Below are 18,973 nucleotides of genomic sequence, written 5' to 3'. Positions count from 1 at the left end.
TTCTGATTAAACTTGTTAGAATTTATCATTTATTCCATTAGCAAACTAAAAAGCTAAATGAAGACACTTGTGAGTATAGCTCTTTAAGATAAATCTCTTCATGCAATCAAATCTACTGTGCTTACAGGGAAAATGAATAAATAAATAATGTGGATGTGTTTCCACACCAAAACATCATATTTATTAAATAACTAAATATGATAAGAAAAAGAAAATGAAACACTTTCATCAGTTTCTTTCCCATCATGCTCTAAAAAAAGGAATTTGAAAGCTAGAGAAAGATATTAAAATCTTTAAGGTTTGAGACCAGTTCCAATTACTGACTGTGCCAATTGGAAAGAATCTAAAGTTTCTGGGCTCCACGGTATTCAACGCTTAGCTGTAGAAATAGTCTGGCTGTGGTAGAAATCTGACATATGGTGTCCCTGAAACTACAGAAAAGAACCTTATTAATACCTTGCAGAGTAAACATCAGTCTTTGTTCAGTATCTCCCTCTGTGCCTCCCACTCCAACATCACACACATTTCTAACTGAGTATGAAGAAGAACTGACTCCTGAATGAGGTATCAATTGATTGCACTGTAAACTCCATCTGTAAGCGCTGCGCTTCATCCTAAAGAAACTGACTGTCACGGTAATTATGACCCATCGTGTCCCGTCTTGTCTTCGTGAATGGTTAAAGAGTGAAGCACTAAAGTTAGCTGCAGGCTTCTGCATGCTGTCTGACTTATCCATTAGGCCACATTTGTCACACGAGGGCCATTGAAGCAGGCCTGTGTTGTAAAACAGGCTTTCTGACATAGCCACCAGTAAAAAGACTGCCTTCCTCTGTGGCTGCCCTTTTACAGTGCAGATGGTCAAGACAGCTGGGACAATTTAGTGATCTGAGGCTTTTAAAATGCCCCCCAGGCATGATAAACAGCTTGAATACCCACTTGCATATTCCACGCAGCCAAAGATTATGTCTGAAAACAAAAACAGCACCATTTGTGTTCTGCAATGGGCAAAAAAACTGAAAAACTCCTCCAAGACTGCGAGATTTTTAAAAATACTAAACTATCACGAGCATCCCTGTAGAGTTTAAAATCTGTTTGTTTTTCTTTGACATGTTTTTTGACTGGAAATAGGTGCATGAGAACATCTGCATCATCTTGCCGGGATTTTGAAGTTGCTGGTAGCCACCCAGTCAGAAGCAGCGTGCGATGTATGACGGAGCGCGCCTGATTACCAGCAATCTCACCAGCTGTTTAATGAACACAGGGACCTCTTTCTCTGGAAATTAGTTTTCCCTTGAATACTGTGGAAGCCGTATCCAGGTCTATTTAAATGAGGTAACATGGGGAAGGTAAGCACCACCACATGAGCATTGTTTTCACAGTTCAAAGTGAGGAGAGAGTACTTTGCACTTCAAAGACACTCATCTGGGAGGCAGTACAGTGGGGGTGGGGTGGCGTGGGGGAGAGGGGACAGGAAATAAGAATCAGGGTAATTAACAACTTCTGCTCTGTAATAAACCAGAGACATAGTATACCTCTGCCTCCAAGATACATTCCTATTTTCATGTCCTCCTCACTCTTTTGATTCCCTGCTCTTTTCTCTCAGCCTTTTATTTGGAGTTAGAGAGCTTTTTTTTTACCTAGCAAGGCTGCATGTGACTACATTTTATTTGTTACCTCATGCACAGGTAATTAATTATCAAGAAACAAATCCACGTTGTTTTAATCTAACTACAGCATTGATTTGCATGCCGAAAAGCGCTGAAAAACATTTTTTTAATCAATAAATCTTTAAGGACAGCAGCACTGGCATCTTTATCCTTTTTTGCCACATAAAAACACATTTCAAAATAAAAACTATAGGTGTGATTTAAGTCTGCATGTCGCATCTTTTTTGGATGTTAAGGAGGCTACATAACCTGCGCTTTCCGTTTGGCTTTCACACCAGTAACTTAAAAAAAGTCCCATAACCAAATGGTACAGTTGGGTGATTAAATCGCTGCCTTCCATGTTTTTTAAAAACCTGCTAATTCACTCACCGGCTAAGAGGAATGAAAGGAACTTTACACTTATGTTTAAATGTATTTATATAGCAGATATATTTTTGTTTCTCATTTCAGATGGCTTCACTGTGGGGTGTGTTTATTTAAGGATCACAGCCTGTGAAACAGTGAGGAGCAGATAAGTGAGGAACAAGGAATTTACATGAGAAACAGGTTCCCAGCCTGGATTTAAACTCTTAACATTGTAATGGTGAACAGACTTACAGAATAAGATTAAGATTCAATCTGCATTTAATGGAGCAGATCTGAGGCGGCCTCTACTTGAACCTTGAAATGTGAGATGTCACACAGGGCAGCCTATTTGACATGTCACCTACTGGTGAGAACTCGGCGCCTTTGATTGAGTTTTATCAATTACTGAAAATACTGGGACTTTCTTTAAAGTTGCGAGCCTCACGTGGCCAAGAAGCGCCTGCTGTTGTGTTGAGGTACAAGTTTGTTAGGAGAAAATTAACAATCCTCTAAAATGTCCAGTCAATCTATACAAGTAAGAAAAAGGCGTATATTCATTGTGCATTGTTTCCTTAAGTGGTGCACTTTGTTTTAATGCTGTCCTGTATGATTGTTTCTGCTTCTGTTTGTTGACTTGAGATCATAGTTTGGCCACCTTTTCATTTAACACTGCATCTGTAATGGTTGCCAAAAATAAAAATCCACCCGCTTTCTATCTTTACTTGACTTCCCACAATGGAGTTAAATCAGCATGTAAATACTCCCAGAGTGAGAGAGGTTTTTTTTCTTTTCTACTTAGCTGGCTCTGTTTATCTTAGATCTTTTAACAGACTAAGCATTTTGTTCTTGTGCAAAATTTAGTCCTAAATGAACTCAGTGAAAGTTGCTGAAACACATAACAGCAACTTATATATATTTTTTTCTCTTACTGTATAGGGTAACAGTTGCGTATGCTTATTTTGAATTATTGAAGTGGATCTCAAACACACGATGTCAGCTCAAATAAACGCTTTTCTAAAACACAGATTTTACATGAGCCTTTTTAAAATCATTCTTAGTCTTCTTTTTTTTTTGTCTCAGAACAATTGAGGGAGGAGTCAGTTGTTAGGGTCAGCGTTTGGTTGAAATTGAGTGAAATTATGAGTAGCCCACCCCTTCACCTAACAAGCCCCCCTCCTTCCTCCCTCACATCTCCTCTCTATTGACGGGCTCGCCTGCATCATACTGAAGACCCCGTTGAGAGGATCTTTTCTCACTATATAGAGAAGATGCAGCTCCGGCGCCTTTGAGATGATCGCCAGGATTTACTCCGCGCCTCTCTGCCCCTAAGTTCTCTAAAGGGCAGGCACCTTCGGCTGTTTTAAAATAACCACCTGGACTGCTAGTACTGAAAACATTTACCTAGTGGAGTGAATGTGAATGAACTTCCCAGTGTTTGCTGCCAAAGCGTCGGAGTCATCCAAGACTGTGAGCATATTTTTCTTCTGCGCGACCAGCTGTGGTTTAGAGCCGGTGCGTCGGTGCCTCTCGGCGCAGTTTGTGTTGCAGGTGCGTGGAGAAGCAGCGCGAGGACAGATGGCTGCGCTGACGATACAACGGACCGACAACTTTTTGCACACATTTTTACAGGTTTGTTAGATTCTTCTTTATTTTATTTTGTTTTAAGGCGGATGCGTTTGTTTGCTCCTCCTTTTCTCTGTTGTGAGAGCGCGAGTGTTCGCAACTTGTAAAATAGTATTTCGCTTCTCGGATGGTAAAATCATTTTATGACAACTGAAACCAGCAGGAAACGAGGGGAGGGATCTAAAATAGTTTGCATTTTTTTTTTTTTGATGTAAACTTTTTTTTTAACTTCAAAGTTTAATTTTCAATTTGCATGATTGAAAAAAAAATAAAAAATTTAATGCTTATTTTTTTTAATCAATTTAAACTTTTGTTGACCCTGAAGATCATCGAGTAGGACAGGAAACCTGATGTGTTTTTGTATATTATTACACAGGACCGGACGCCCAGCTCTTCTCCAGAGGGGGCACCCAACGCCCTCTCCTTTCTGGCCACCACCTGCAGCCAGGCCTGGCAGGTGGGGAGCACAATGGGCTCAGAGGGTTCTCAGTTCCCCTATGAAGGCACCGTCAGCTCAACATCTGGAATGTTTCAGCTCTGGAGCAATGACATGCCACCCAGCACAGCCCTCAGCACACATCAGATGACCTTCACGGTGCCCAAGATGCAGTTCCCTGGACACATGCAGTCTGGCCTGGGTCACCATCATCATCACCATCACCCCCATCATCACCACCATGAGCTGCCTCTTACCCCTCCAGCTGAACCACCATCATCCTACTCCTTTGAACTCTCCCCTGTTAAAGTGCTGTCCTCACAGCCACAGACCAACAGCCACTACTATCCTCAGCATAACAATGTGGGACAAAACTTCCCCAGCTTCCTCCCAAATTCATCAGGTAGGCATCATTTGTCCGGAGGCCATGTGGAAGAAGGGCAGCAATGGTGGAGCCTACCCCAGACCAACGCTACCCCTTCTAACCACCCCTTCTCCCTGGGCAGACAGCTGGTTTTGGGGCATCAGCCCCAGATAGCTGCTCTCCTCCAGGGCACCTCCAAAGGTCTGCTGAGCTCCACTCGCCGCTGCCGCCGCTGCAAATGCCCCAACTGCCAGGCAAATGGCGGAGGGTTGGAGTTCGGAAAGAAGAGACTGCACATCTGCCACATCCCAGAGTGTGGCAAAGTGTACAAGAAGACCTCACACCTGAAGGCTCATTTGCGCTGGCATGCCGGGGAGAGACCCTTCATCTGTAACTGGCTCTTCTGTGGTAAAAGCTTCACCCGTTCGGATGAGCTACAGCGGCATCTCCGCACGCACACCGGGGAGAAGCGCTTTGGATGCCAGCAGTGCGGCAAGAGATTCATGAGGAGTGACCACCTCTCCAAACACGTGAAGACCCACCAGACGAGGAAGAGCCGATCTGGACAACCTTCACAGAGCACGGACCCTCTGCTCACCAACATTAAGAGAGAATAATCGCTATGGTTCTTCAATCAGAGACAAGAATGTGTGACTCACACTCACTGCCATAGGTTTGCACTAGAGGGTAAGCGTCAAGCTCCCTGAATATATTCTGTTGTCAAAGCTCTGCTTTGGACTTCAAATACTACCATAAAGTATATTTAGTGATCATTTTGAGTTACATAATTATGTGCTGTTTGGAGCCACGCACCTTTAAAGAAAACTTGAAGCCTTTCTAAGCGATATTGTGAGAGTTTGTGCTGCATTCAGTGTACCTTTCTTCAAGCCACACAAACGGATCTCACCTAGAGTTAACTTAATTGTATCCCTGTCACATTTTCAAATTAATTTAAATTTGATCAGAGTTGTTTTTTTTGTTATTTTTAATTTTGTGATGTAAATATTTTTTTTCATGTGATGAATTTGCAAGACATGAAAAACATTTCAAAAGGCTTTCCTAATATGTTCCTAAATAAATGTATGCCTTAGTACAGCTCTGATTTCTGTTCCCTCGAGCGAATGGATGGATGCCTGTGTTACTGTTGATCGTTAGAATTTTATTCCAAAACATATGCTCATTTGTCTACTGCAAGGTAAGAATCTTTTTTTAAAAAAATATAAACATGAGTGTCTCCGAGCCGCATACGTATCTGCCCTGAAGCAGTAATGTTCATTGCTGCAGATCAGCAAACATGTTACATTTTTAAGTTCTCTGTAAATTGTGTATAAATATCATGAACAGTTTTATTTGTATTATGGCAGCATGTAAATTTGAATAAACATTGTCCTTAAAACTGTTTCTAGCAACGTTCTCGTTTTTACACCTACAAGAAACTGAAGTAAAAAGACAGTTGGGGTCAATCACAGTTTTAAACTTCTTAGCAACTCATTCAGTAAATGTGTGAATTTCTCAGGGCAATCTGAAGCACCCACTGAGCTAACCTTTTATTCAAATGATATTTTACTGCTTTCAGAATACAAGTGCTGCTCATTGTGCTGTTGGTGTGTGGGGGGAAGATCCTCATAAAGACCTAACATGGTGGCTGTTCAAAGATTTTCACACCTCAAAGTAAATACTCATCCCATTGATGGAGCTGTTTGTCTCGCTCGCTGCAATCAAGTTCACAGCCATGTGGCTTTTAATGAGTGTTTTCATTCTCTCAATGGAGAAAATTGAGTCAACAGATGCAACAGAGGGCACTGGAGAGGAATTCCCTGTGAATAGGACCCCTGTTGTTGAGACCCCCTCAGCAGCGGCAGGAACTCCCTTTGATTTTGCACCCTTGTGAAAGTTAATACCCCCTTCCCCCCTACTCCGCCACAAGCCTCCATATATCACAGCCACATTACGATCGGCCTCGCTTTACTGCCCAGAATGGGGCTTTATTCAAAGGCCAGCCAACCAGATGTCTGCTCATCCAGGGGTTTCTTCCCTTTGTTTTTAATCCTGTTTGAACTTTCTCCAGCTGGGATGCAAAAGCAAGCAAAATGCTTTGTCTTTGTCAGAGGTCCCGCGGTGGAGTCTGAGGACCTCCACAGCAAATTTGAAAGTTTAATCTTAATCAAATCAGAATTTAAGAGAATTCAGCGCAGACTGCAGAGCCCATCGAGTGAATTTCCTTTAAATTTACTTACCTGACATCGAGGTCAAATACTTGTTCAAATACTCTGTATAGATGGTTGTGTATTTTAAAGTAAATAAGTCTCAAATACAAAGAAAAACACAAAAACTACACTCTGTTTCAAAGACACTTTTTAATTCATATGATACAACTGTTTCTACTCAGTCAAGCATGTCATTAACAAACCCTCTCTTGGTTTTATGTCCTTGCTTTTGGTTCTCTGTAGTGGTATTCCTTTGTGTTACATGCAAAACTGCCTGATCAGTAATTCCCATGAAAAACCTCACCACTTCACATTAACTGCAGATACATTTTATGAGATGGTTCAAGTCATCTAATGCCCCACCTTTCAGTTTACTTAAGGTAATTTAGTGTTGCCTTTTGGACCGATCGATTAGCAAGCAGCTTCACTGTTAGCAGGAAGCATGAGGCCTATTGATCTTTGGTGCAGCTGTATGATTCAACTCAACTGAGAATGGAAGCCTTGTGGGGACCTCTATTGGCCACAAAGAAGAACAGACCTACTCCGCTCTCCTCTTCTTTTTGACACCGTCCAGATAGAAACACAAATATCAACGACTGGTGGTAAGAGTAGCGGCAAGCTGAGCTGCAGTTGTGTTTGGCACTGTTGAGGAGGTGGGAGCATGCAGATTTGTCAGCATCGCTCTGTTTATGCAACAACATGTCATTTTCAATGGGACCATCTGGAACGGTGGCATTTTTTGGCATACCTTGGTCATTCTTCGTGGTACAAGTGAAAATGTATAATTTATGGTATGCACTGTACAGTATTTAGTCCATGTGGCCAAAAGCTAACAGAGTTTATAGAAATGGTGCACGGCTTTTAACATGACAAAAGGGGACCGATGAAACAATTCATATTAGTTTAAACCAATGAGCTGTTTTAAGGACCCCTGTCCCCAAAAATCACAAGCAACCCAAGTTGGCTTGAAAAAGAAAGAAAGAAAGATGTATGTAAAGATGTTGCATGCAGAACTTTGGGTCAGCACAGCAGGCCCTTTAATGCATATCTCGCAACTCCTCTGGAGTTGCCCAAAGAGTAAAAAGTATTCTGAAGTGACGTCATACCCACAGAGAGCCTCCAGGGGGCTTCCTCATGCCTTTTTGTCCGGATCAAAGGGAGGCCGGTCAAACAGAATAACAGAGCAAAGAGGTGCTCTCAACATGGCGGCAAGAAAGAAAGTTCTTTTACTTGCAGATGAAATCTGAGCGAGTAAAGTACTTGTGGCACATTCTGTCTTTCCTCTTCTTGTTGACACAAACGGCAAACTCAGTTGTCAGCAGGGAAATGAAAATAAAATGTAAAAATGTAACTGTGTTTGTCTTCGCAATGGGGCATCAGAAAACAAAAAAGCTCTTCAAGGAAGTTTAACAGAGAGTACAAGAGGAGCCAGAGCCACTCCTTCCACACTCTCATGCGCACAAACACATCCACACATAATTTCATAAACATACATTCAGGCACACACGTAACTCCAGTGACTTCCCCATTTAGGAATGGAATCATCAAACAAATTCCCCTTGCCCTTTCAAAGAGAGAATACAAACTCTCAAAAAAGGTAAAAAGCAGAAACTGTCACAACAGTAAGTGTCCACGGAGTATTTTGTAACTATGAGTCCAGTGACATCCCACTGGGTGCTGTTCATGTACACTGAAGGTGATCAAGGCTAAGTCACCTCCCTTTAAATGGCTCTCTAAAAAGGAGCAAAGTCATTTATCATAGTTGCAGCCCATAGTTCCTTCATATATTCATCAGGGTCCTTCATTGATCTTCAGAAATCTCGACTGAACCAGGTAAGTTGCAGTCTGGCATAAACAAATAGTCGATTCTTGTCTTCCCAGCTGTGGCCTTAGCTGCCGTCCTCCTGACCGATGACGCACACGGCACCAAAGTTCAAAGGTCATCCTCAGCTAGCTGGGCCAGGTTGCTGGGACGTCGTCCAGCTGATGGACCCGACAATGGACCCTGGTTTCCAGCATCAGAAGCCTGACCCCTGCGGCAGCCCTCTCCTGCTCTCTGCTGGGGAGAGAGTGGATGTTCATCACAAAGATATACCGCATTTTGATTTTCATATCAAAAAGAACACCTTTCTATCCCAGCACTTTTCTTTTTCAGCCTGAAAAACGCACTGGCCCACCCATCTTCTGTATGTTCCCCAGCACAAGTATAGGAAACGATTATCTGCGTTTGATAGGCATCTTTTTCTGACTTCCTTTTGCTGAATTCTGTCTCTGCCTACTTCCTGTTTGTTGTGTGCCAAGTCTGTCCAACCTGAGTAAACAGAGAGCGAAACGAAGAACAACAACTTCTGACCTGTCAGCACAGTCCCTCTACGGACACGAGCCAAGTGATGACAGAGGGAAACTCTGCTAATGGTAATGCACGGAATCCCAATAACAGGATGCTCCTATTTTTGAATAAAATTCCAAGCTTCCAGGACAGCGAGACCCGAATTCTTACTGTGAAGCTGTTGTAATCGCGTTTCCTTCAAAAAGTTTTAATAATTCCTTTACCATCCAACAGGGGGGGAAATAACTCTTTTTATGTCTCAACAATGTCTCTACGGTGTGTCTGAAAAAATAGTTACCATTTTAATGGTAAATGCCTTTAAGGAAATCAGTGTAACGTTAATTAGACCTTATTTCCCACTGTAGAGCTTTGTGACGCTTTTTTGCTATTAATTAATTGTAACGTTTTGTGCGAAATAATTACATGATGTGTACCATCGAACCAACCCCACAGACTGATTTGTGCATACGTATACACTACCTGTACACTTTGTGTGGTTGGGGTGTACAGCCCATTTGACACAGCTTGACAGTTTGGCTGATCAGTTAAGCCAAGTCGGACATGTGATGGAGAAACAGTGTGGGAGTCAGCAGGGCATGGCTGGACCACAGTGGGCTGCAGAAGCAGGTAAGAACAGATAAGTCTCTAAGTACAGGAGTGCATGCACACAATACCATTTGCTGTTTTTTATTAATATTTTATTTTTTGCAACATTCCAGTCCAGAAGCCGTAAAAGCTTAAGCGATAAATAGGCCATGCAGTGTCTCATGAACAGAAGGATTGAGTTTGAGTAAGCAGTTACTGCTGGACAGTGTCACTGTATGCAGAGATGAAAGAAACACAAGTGACTTACATCCCTCAGCGAGTAGGTCTCATTGGATCCTTGGCTCTGGCCTTGGCTTGGAAGGTAGAGCGCAGGAAGGGAGGTGTTGTGAGAGTGAAGGGAGGGCAGTTTATGACGGTCAATGGAGGCAGAGGAGTGAGGCCGCAGGGCACTGGCAGCAGACAGAGGGGGCCTCATACTGCGGCCCAGGCTATTAGACTTGCTCTCTCGCCGCTGGTACTCAATAGGCGACTGTAAGGCTGAGAGAGAAACAACAGGCAGGTCTTATGAAACTCTGCTGCTGATTCTGAATCTTTTATAAAACAATGCATCCAGAGGATTTAAGTATGTATTTGTTGAGGAAATGAAGACATCTATGATAAGACATATTTTCATATTATTACAACATCACAGCATTATATTGTAATCATCACCTGCTTATACAGCGGAACCCATACAGGCTGCTCAGTACTACCAAAAAATCCTCAATAAATACAAGTGCTTTTGAAAAGCAATGACTAACATTAAGTTTTGTTGATAATAAATGTTACATAAAGAAAGTTAATGGGTTCTTTGTGTCAGTGTTCCATAAGAAACACAGTGGATGATACCAAATCCTTACAACTTTAAAGTTATGATCATAAAAATGCAAATTAAATGTAAAGTTCTGACATAACACTACAAAAATCCACAATGACAGTCTTTTGTTTTTTTCATGCAAAGCCAAAACCGTGAAAAAGTTGGTCAATATATTTACATATGCCATCTTGCATATGTAAACGTCATGCAATCTTGCAATTTTAATAATAATAATTTAATATTTTCTAACCTTCTTTTTTCTTCTAGGTGTGCTGAGAATATAAAGACTACACAGTCTTATAAGCTTGTCACATAGACAATAAATGAAAAATGCTCTAAACTCCAAGCTAAAATATAACTTATAGATGTGAGAGATCCAATAATTACTCCCCATGTGTTTATATACCACTGCAGCATGTCACTGAATTTTTATCATCTCTCCCCCTTCGTCTGCTATCTTTTTCTTTGCCATCACCCCCACTGCCCCTCACTGAGCGTGGTTGAGTGCTTGCTCATAAGGGATTGCTTCACTTCACCACGGCTTGAGGTGACTGTTGTTGTGATTTGGTGCTATATAAATTAAATCTGAACTGAATTGGATTGAAATGTGAGTCTTCTTTACTCGGTTGGCACTTACCATTAAGGAAGTTGCGCTGGCTTTCCAAGATCTGAACCACATCATTGACCCAGGCCCTTCCTATCTCTGGGGAGGAGGCCTGCATCTGGAAGCGCACCACACTTCCATCGGGATTGCGTGATGTCAGCACAAAGCGCGCATCATCGCTGTCCACACTGGGCTCCACCCCCAGGCAGCTCACCTGAAACATATATATATGATTCGACTTTGCTTGTTAAATGCTTTGGTAACACACGCATGCCTCTAAAAAGTCCACAAGACAGAATTATGTAAGCCAGGCAGGAATGAGTGTGTTTTGGTTCTGTTACGTAACTTCTAACCTGGGAGTGAGTTGAACTTTCTCTTTTCTTTTTATTAGTGCATACAGTTCATAAAAACATCCTGTGTGGCTCATTTGAGTTTATTAAGGCTTAGTAGGCACTCACCTTGATGCTGTTTTTAAATATGTATCCAGGGAGTGAAAAGCCTTTCTTCCTGTCTATCGGCTCACTAAAGATGACCAACTGCTCAAACAGGAAGACGCGTCTTTCCTTGGCACGAGACAGGAAGCCACTGTCCTGCTCTATAACAGTGAAGGTGTCCTGCTGGAGAAGCTTGCCCTGGGCTGTGATCTTACCCTGGTAAAGTTAAAACAAAACCAAAAAACGGGGAAAGTAGTTAGACTGTGGTTTTCATGAGCTGAACACAAATTATTCCAAGGCAAATTTTTGGAGGAAAGATGATCCAAACATCCAGAGACATACCTCAAAACCTTGTAGTCTGCCCACATTCATCATGTCATTGCAACGTTTTGGCACAAAACACATCACTTCTACTGCTTTCTGTTTAGAAGGGGGGAAAGGCAATTAGAAGCACAGTAACGACAGCAACTATGTTGCTAGGAATTGGATTAGCAAGCTTAGAAAGCATTTATAGGGATCACGTATGGAATAAAGTAAATAATTTTGTGAGTGATGTGAGGCATTCACTCGCCTCCTTCTTTAAACTATTACAATCTGCACAACACTATTGTTCCCTCATATTTACCAAAACAGGTCCAATTTTATATTCCTCAAGCCATCAAATTTCTAAACATGGGCAACGCATAGGAGGCTAAATTGATGTGGCTAAAGTCATCCCTAATGTGACAGGTGAGACCTGAGTCTGGGAACCGCCCCTGGTGGGCGGAGCTGGTCTTTGCTCATTTCATAAGCGCAGGTGTGGGCAATTGGGTATTCCTCTGCAAACCTGAAGCTGCAACTGCTTGGTCCAAGTTGGGCAAGTTGGTGTTTCTTAACTTCTGTCTATGAAAGTCTGATACGGGTCCTCCCCTAAACTTCTGTTAGAACGGTAGGTTACACAAAAATGTACCACTTGAGCTCTGGCTGTTGGCAGAGGTTTACAGTTATTTGCACCCTTGTAGGTGGGAAACATTGCTCCCGTGAGAACGGTATAGTGGACTTCATCGCCGCTGACCCACATTTATTAGGGTGTGACACGAACTTGTGGACAGGTAACAAAACCAATTCAGTTGAGGAATATTCCTGTGTTTTATTGTCCAGCTAAGTGATCTCCTGCCTTTTATTCACAGAGTACCGAGCTGCTGCTTTGCCAGGTGGATTTCTGGCTGCGGGCAAAGGACCCGACACATCAGTGTGTTTTAATTTGTTTTAAACTGGTGTGAGTCGACAGACTGACTGCTGCGGCTGTCGATTGTTTTGTTTTTTTGTTTTAATTTTTTCTGTATCAGTAGGCACCACAGATATTGATTCTTTTAGTATTTTAACCCTTTTTTTATATATATATATATAGCGAACGGTGAAGGTGCTGCAGGGAAAACAAATCCTTTTTTTGTCTTGCCGCTTTTGCATGCACAGCGGTGGGCCTGAGTGAAGACGGCACTGTTTTGCCCATTTGGGGTCATGTGTTAGTTGCCGTCCCTTTTGAAGCTGTGCGCTATCTCGATTTGTTCTTAAACGGTTCCCCGCAGCGCTTGTCCTGTCTCACGGGCAATTACACAGTTTTATCGTTTTTAATAAGGTAAAGCTTTTTAATTGTTTTTAGGTGCCGCTGTTACACTGTTACTTTTATTTTGTATTAAAGATTAAACTCTTTTAAACTGACTGTGCGCCTACGGCTCTGTCCTATTTTAAATAGGTACCTACCATGGGTCACACTAAGATGCAAGGACAGTGAAAGTGTTTGCATATTGTGTGCTTATGGCTGCTTATGTTGATGTCATTGTTCTTATATGGTGTATACAAATGTTAGCCACAACTTCCCCACACGGACAAATAAATGTATCTATCCATTTAAAGCGCAAAGAGCAAAACCCACCTCCAGCTCCTCCGTGTCCATCCCAGCTTTGGTGTAATACTTTAGGAAGTCCTGTTGAAATAAACACAGCACGGTCACCTGAGCATTCCAGGTTTGCTGGCCAGAATAACGAGAGGCAGTATTTATGAGCTGAATACTGCTCAAGGACTTTTACACACTATTGTTTAAATTTTATAATAAAGAGCCTCTTTCTCTCCCGCTTAATCGCACCCTGACCAGACAACATTGTGTGTGTGATCAGCATTTCTGCACAGAGGTTTGTATGTAAGTGTTTTGGTTTTTCTACTTGTATGTTTGCAACCCCAAAGCAGACACGGCGCTGGTGTTTGGCTAACGATACAGCAATGACATGCTTTTTACCTTGAGCAGAAGCTGATACTTCATGATCCTCTGGACAGGTTTGATGAGCAGGTCGTTCAGCTGCAGCCTGTGGCCCAGCTGCTGCCGGAGCTCCTAACAGCGGAAACGGACGCAACATTTTATCGACGTGACAGCACAAAACACGGCAGCTGTTGGCCTGTATAATTCCTCTATGAACATAAAGCACAGGCTCTGCAACTAATACCTATTTGTCTTGTTCTTGCTGTCAATTGGAATAATAACAAATGGCAAATCACAAAACAAAGTCGCACGTACACAGTCGTGGGCATAAACAGAACAGAAATATAAACAGCATCTTGAAGATGGTTAGGCTAAACAGAAAAACTGCACAGAGTCAGACGTTGAAATTCACTCACCTCAAAGTAAGTCTCGATGTATTCTGAGACAATGTGTTCTGACTTGGGCTTGTTCTGACAGTACACAACATACATATGCAGGCGCCTCTCCTGCAATACGAGCCACATTATAAAATCATTTCACTGAGCATTTTGTTACAAAACGTTAGCCACATGGTAAAAGAAAAAAAAGACTCACTATGAGAAATACAGATCTTAAGGAGCATTACAAGTAAATGAAAATGCCCATGAAAGTGAGTACAAACATGAGCAATCAATGTGCGGGTCTCTGGTTGCTCTTTGGGATGAAAGGGAGCAGAGCAATAATGATTCGTCTAAGACTGGGCCTTTGAAGCCAGCTCTGTCTGGTAGTGCCTACTCTTGTGTGACTAATTGGCGTGGAAGTGCAGATGTGGCAGACCTGAGAGCCCTAATGGAGTTATATGTAGATGAGCATCAGGTTATGTATAATTTACCCAGGTTGCCCTCTGTGTAACCGGAGCCTTTTAAAGGCTGCCAATATGGGAGTACACCTAGCAACAGACATGGCTCTGTAACCTAGAGAACAGCGAGCTGCTACACCTCAGTGGACATCATGTAACACTGCAGACAGCGACTGCTGACACACGAGGGTCACATGTTCATGTGTGTCTATATATGCAGCGTGTGTGCAAGTGAGCACATGTGTTGTATACAAGTGACTCAGCTTGTTAAAAGCCAACTGCGTTTTCTGTTTTTCATTAGGACCGTGTTCCCAGTCTGCTTGTTTTCACAGTTTGACACCGTGCTTAGATTTAGTTACAAGTTTTTTTATTCCCCCACAGGCTTTTTAAGTTAATTGTCCAGAGGGCTGAGCCTTATTGGATTGTTTAAAGAGCTACAGTCAGAGACAGACACACATTTAAGTTAATCATGTTCACAAAAAGAAGCGACTTGGTAAAATTATGCATTATGTCTATCTCGTCTGCATGTGCCACCACTCACTCAATATACATAAATCTAATTTTTCCTGCTGTATCAGTGTTGTGACCTTATAGAGACTCTAGCTCTCTTCTACTGGCAGAACAATATACTAAACAGGGAATCTTTTTCCACGTGTCATCGTTCTTGAGTCAAGATGTGAAAGAAAGACGACCCTGCTTTTGGGAGGGGAGGAAAAAAATCTTTCATATCAAAAAGTCTGAGCTTAAAATTTATTATTCTTCCTTTTATTCTTGTTTGCTTTTCAGACTGTTTTCCCCTGGTGTTTCCTGACCAGTCCTCCAGCCCAGACTGCAAGATCAGACAGCGTGTCATGTGTGTGTGTCTGTTAGCCATGTGCACGCTTGTAAAAACACAGCCTGACTAAGACGTATCAGTAACAGGGAAGAGGAAGGAGAGATGTTGGCAGCTGAGAGAGACGGAAAGAGGTACGGTAAAGGATAAGCAGGAGCTCTGTGTTTTGTTTTCTGTAGCTCTTTTTTACCTTTACTCCAAACAGCACAAAAAGTAGACCTAGACACGTGCACTATGTGCGTACCTGCATTTGTGTGTGTGTCTTTACACCATACTCACATGTTTAATGAAGAGCTGAGCCAGCCGCTCTGGCTCTGCCAAACACTTCTCCAGCTCTCCCAGGAAGTAGCTACATAGAGGAAAAACACACACACATCCACAAAACGGAAGGTCAGATTTCCCTCCTGCACTTTTTTTCCTTTGTCCTCTCTGAGCTACAAGAACGTACTCTGCAATTTATTGTTTGCCTTTCATTTTGCATGCAGTTAGAGCAAGTGTATATTTTTCACACACTTTCCTCCTCTCACTTCCGTGAGAAAAAAAATAGGGACTTACTCTTTATGCCAGTCAAATATTTGATGAATGTTCCCAAAAACAATTTTGTCTTTTCCCTTCATGTCCTCCTGCACACCTTTGGCGCTCATTGTGGCCATGTAGCCCTGTAAAAAGGAGAGAAAGCAGCCGTTGTTTCTTAAGTCCTGCAAAAATCTGCAGCTGGCTCAAAACAGTAAAAGTAAATACAGTGAAGTTGTTATAACAAAGAGCAGCAATCACACACCCACTGTTATGGAGCTTTAATTAACCTTCAGATGGCAAGAATTCATTTCTGAACCAAAATATCTTGAGCTATTTTCAGCACTAGGAGATGGAGTGTTATGGCAATATAACACTCCTCACGCTAATAATTCACAAAATCTGCTTAAGTTTGGAGATGGTGTGATGGAGGCAGACCGAAGTGTGGAGTAAAGTGACAGAACTGTGATGGTTAAGCTTTAGAGCTCGCTTTGAAAGACTGGGTGGATGACTAAGCGTGCTCCTTTTTGTCAGGGAGATTGTGTGTTCAGACTCGGTGGTTTACCTCCACTATGAGCCCCAGGTCTGACACGTAGTACTTCTCAGTCTCAATAAGCTCCTTCAGCACATACCTATAAAAATATAAATGAGGAAAGATTATGGTTAGGGTTATCTCACTGAATTCTTTCTGCACCCTGCAAAACACTTCATTTTACAGGTCCCAGTTTCCTAATATATTTCCAGAATGGAAATAATAATAACAAGTTTATAAGGAGTTTCCTGGAAATGAATATGTGATTTAGTACAAGCTAGAGAGAAAACACAGCAAGTATTCAGACCATACACTCTAAGTCCAATAAATCTAATTAGCTAACAGAATTATTAACTGAGGATCAGCTGAACGTGCAAAATTTAAATAAACACCTATGTTTATGTTTCCCATGACTTGTGACTGCCTTGCACTCTTTATCAGGAGGAAAGCTAAGATACCACGTCATGACCACAGTATGGAGCGTTGGTCATGTGATAACTGCTAATTAATGCTTAGTAATAGTAAACATTACTAGTAATAATAGTAATGTTTAAAGCTCAATAGATAAGTAAGATGATCCACATAAATCATTACAGTTTTACCACCTAAAAACATATTTCACAAATAAACTTCAAGCTAAAACTATCAGTACTTACTATATGAGTCGTCTTAAAGCACTGTGTCTGTCTTCAGTATTATTGTTATTCCTTTCGTTTTTTTCAGAAGTCAATCTGAATTTTTAGACTAGTAAAAGGAAAAGCTTTACTTTTCTCTTCTTTGGTGCAGTGACCTGCCCTGTAGGTGCTTCTGAACAGACATTTATCTTGTCATAGCAGGAAAAGGACCATCAAACATATTAACAATGGCTCAGTTATTTGAAGTGTCCAAGTAAAGTGTCGCAATGAACCTGAAAATAAAGCAGCCAAATGGAACAAAGGCACCATTAATCTTAGTGATTACACTGCATATTCTTTTATAAGTCAGACAGTGATTTGTAGAAAATCCTCAAAATAAGTGAAATTGTCATTTAGTTCCACCATCAACTCAACATGCAATGCCCCATGACTCTCTGCAAGGAGACGCACTCAGCTGCATCTCGGCTGTAAGCTGAGCTGCAAGTGCTAACGCTTTCTAAGAGCAGCTGCACTCAAATATATTGCTGTTTGAGACAACACATTTATTTAAAGAATGGACAACAGCCCGAATTGCCATCGGGCATAAATTAAGTGACGTCTGAAACACATACATGCTTTTCTCTAAGGCACTCTTCCTCTCCTCCTCGGTGTCAGCCGCAGCTGACCATTGGCTGGAGGTGTCGTCCATCAAGACGGACTCGCTGTCATCTGGCAGAACACCGATGGACTGCGTGTCCTGAGGAGGAAGAGACAGGCAGACAAACTGTTTATCAAAGGTAATGTGGATCATGCCAGGAATAAAGTAAACAAAGGGAGATAAAGAGCAGGAGAGAAATGGTAATGATGCAGGTTGCCAGGGTGACCAGGGAGCGCGGAGAGACACGAGTAACAGAGATTGAATGATAAAAAGATCTGATTCAGATTGTTGTTGTTAATGATGCATGCTGTGACACACATAGAAAAAAACAGATAAAGAGTCAGGGGGGGAAAGGGCCCTGTGCTTGTAGAAGATAATAAATAAAGCTGTTCCTGATAATCATTTAGAACAAACCTGTGTTTTGTGGCATTACACTATTGAAGTTTAAATTAATAAATTCATTTGCCAATTGGGAATTCAAACAAACTATATATTAACCCTTTGGTTTAACTTGGCACCAGCAGCTTTTACATTAAGTATATACTTCTGCCTACTCCTTTTCAAACAACTGCATGGAATGATTTTATGAAACGTTGGTGAGTGTATATGTTTGAAATAAAAAAAGAACTGAACTGAACTGAACAGCAGCTTTTACATTAGTACTTCCTGCCTTATTGGCCACGTTGTACCTGAGATAAACCCAGGGTTACTGCGATCTAATTGATTGTGTTCATGTGGTACATACGTGACCTCCTTTTTCAAGCTTTTTCCTGGAATTGATATAATTTCCTGTGGGGGTTCTAGCGCAAATATAGAGTCATTGTGCACACCGCAAAGAGGGCCTGCAAAGATTTAAGTCATGACTAACTCAACAGAGACGTGCTTAACATCTGCAGACAACCCTTAGTTTGTCTATATTAGCATTCTCTCTCGCGATAAGCACACTTATCCCTTTTAAATTGTCATAAAACCTCACTACAATATGTCCGTCTAACTGTATCTATTTAAAAAGTTGCTCCTTCTATTTTTAAAGCATTTCTTTTTAGCCTTTTCACTCTCTCCTGACTCCGGAAACCTATAGGGGCAGCCATCTGTCTTTACCTAAATCCCAGTGTCCCCTTGTCCCAGTCAAGCAGAACCACCCCGCCTTAAACACATACACAAACCACCAGACACACACCTAATCACTCAGACCCGCCTGGCAGAAGGCTGCCCAAAAGAGAAATAAATTCACGGCTGGACTGATACACATATAAGCAAACGGAAAGAGGGACAAGACTCTGCTTTTCTCCTCTGGTCTAGTTCAATTTGTTCACCTGCGTTCCCCTTGATAAACTTG

General features: G+C 41.8%; 2 protein-coding genes and 1 long non-coding RNA gene across 6 annotated transcripts in view; 2 read left to right on the top strand and 1 right to left on the bottom strand.

The window, feature by feature from the left end:
- The first annotated feature begins 3,181 nt into the window (after positions 1-3,181).
- Positions 3,182-5,834, top strand: sp5l (Sp5 transcription factor-like). The gene is made up of 2 exons (XM_084916810.1): positions 3,182-3,641; positions 4,012-5,834. The coding sequence occupies exons 1-2, from the start codon at positions 3,432-3,434 to the stop codon at positions 5,050-5,052; spliced, it is 1,251 nt and encodes a 416-aa protein (XP_084772936.1). The 5' UTR covers positions 3,182-3,431; the 3' UTR covers positions 5,053-5,834.
- Positions 5,835-6,773: 939 nt separating this feature from the next.
- arhgef25a (Rho guanine nucleotide exchange factor (GEF) 25a) overlaps positions 6,774-18,973 on the bottom strand; it is a 44,114-nt gene continuing 31,914 nt past the window's right edge. For 2 of the 4 annotated variants that reach the window (XM_084916806.1, XM_084916808.1), the window contains 13 exons: positions 17,609-17,733; positions 16,396-16,462; positions 15,873-15,976; positions 15,597-15,666; positions 14,064-14,153; positions 13,687-13,779; positions 13,327-13,377; positions 11,754-11,831; positions 11,436-11,627; positions 11,011-11,191; positions 9,825-10,054; positions 9,452-9,586; positions 6,774-8,701 (listed from right to left, as the gene is read on the bottom strand). In XM_084916806.1, coding sequence (XP_084772932.1) covers positions 8,576-8,701; positions 9,452-9,586; positions 9,825-10,054; positions 11,011-11,191; positions 11,436-11,627; positions 11,754-11,831; positions 13,327-13,377; positions 13,687-13,779; positions 14,064-14,153; positions 15,597-15,666; positions 15,873-15,976; positions 16,396-16,462; positions 17,609-17,733 — 1,542 coding nt within the window. In that variant the 3' untranslated portion in view covers positions 6,774-8,575. The remainder of the gene's footprint in view (positions 8,702-9,451; positions 9,587-9,824; positions 10,055-11,010; positions 11,192-11,435; positions 11,628-11,753; positions 11,832-13,326; positions 13,378-13,686; positions 13,780-14,063; positions 14,154-15,596; positions 15,667-15,872; positions 15,977-16,395; positions 16,463-17,608; positions 17,734-18,973) is intronic. The other 2 variants (XM_084916807.1, XM_084916809.1) reach the window with 2 other exon arrangements.
- Positions 12,233-13,251, top strand: LOC146363773 (uncharacterized). The gene is made up of 3 exons (XR_014798880.1): positions 12,233-12,339; positions 12,413-12,502; positions 12,581-13,251. It is a non-coding gene; the product is annotated as an uncharacterized LOC146363773 (long non-coding RNA).

This window comes from Perissodus microlepis, chromosome 20 (genome assembly GCF_051167445.1).
Source record: "Perissodus microlepis isolate ML-2025 ecotype Zambia chromosome 20, ASM5116744v1, whole genome shotgun sequence".
In the NCBI taxonomy this organism is placed as follows: domain Eukaryota; kingdom Metazoa; phylum Chordata; class Actinopteri; order Cichliformes; family Cichlidae; genus Perissodus; species Perissodus microlepis.
This window is presented reverse-complemented; position numbering and strand designations above follow the sequence as displayed.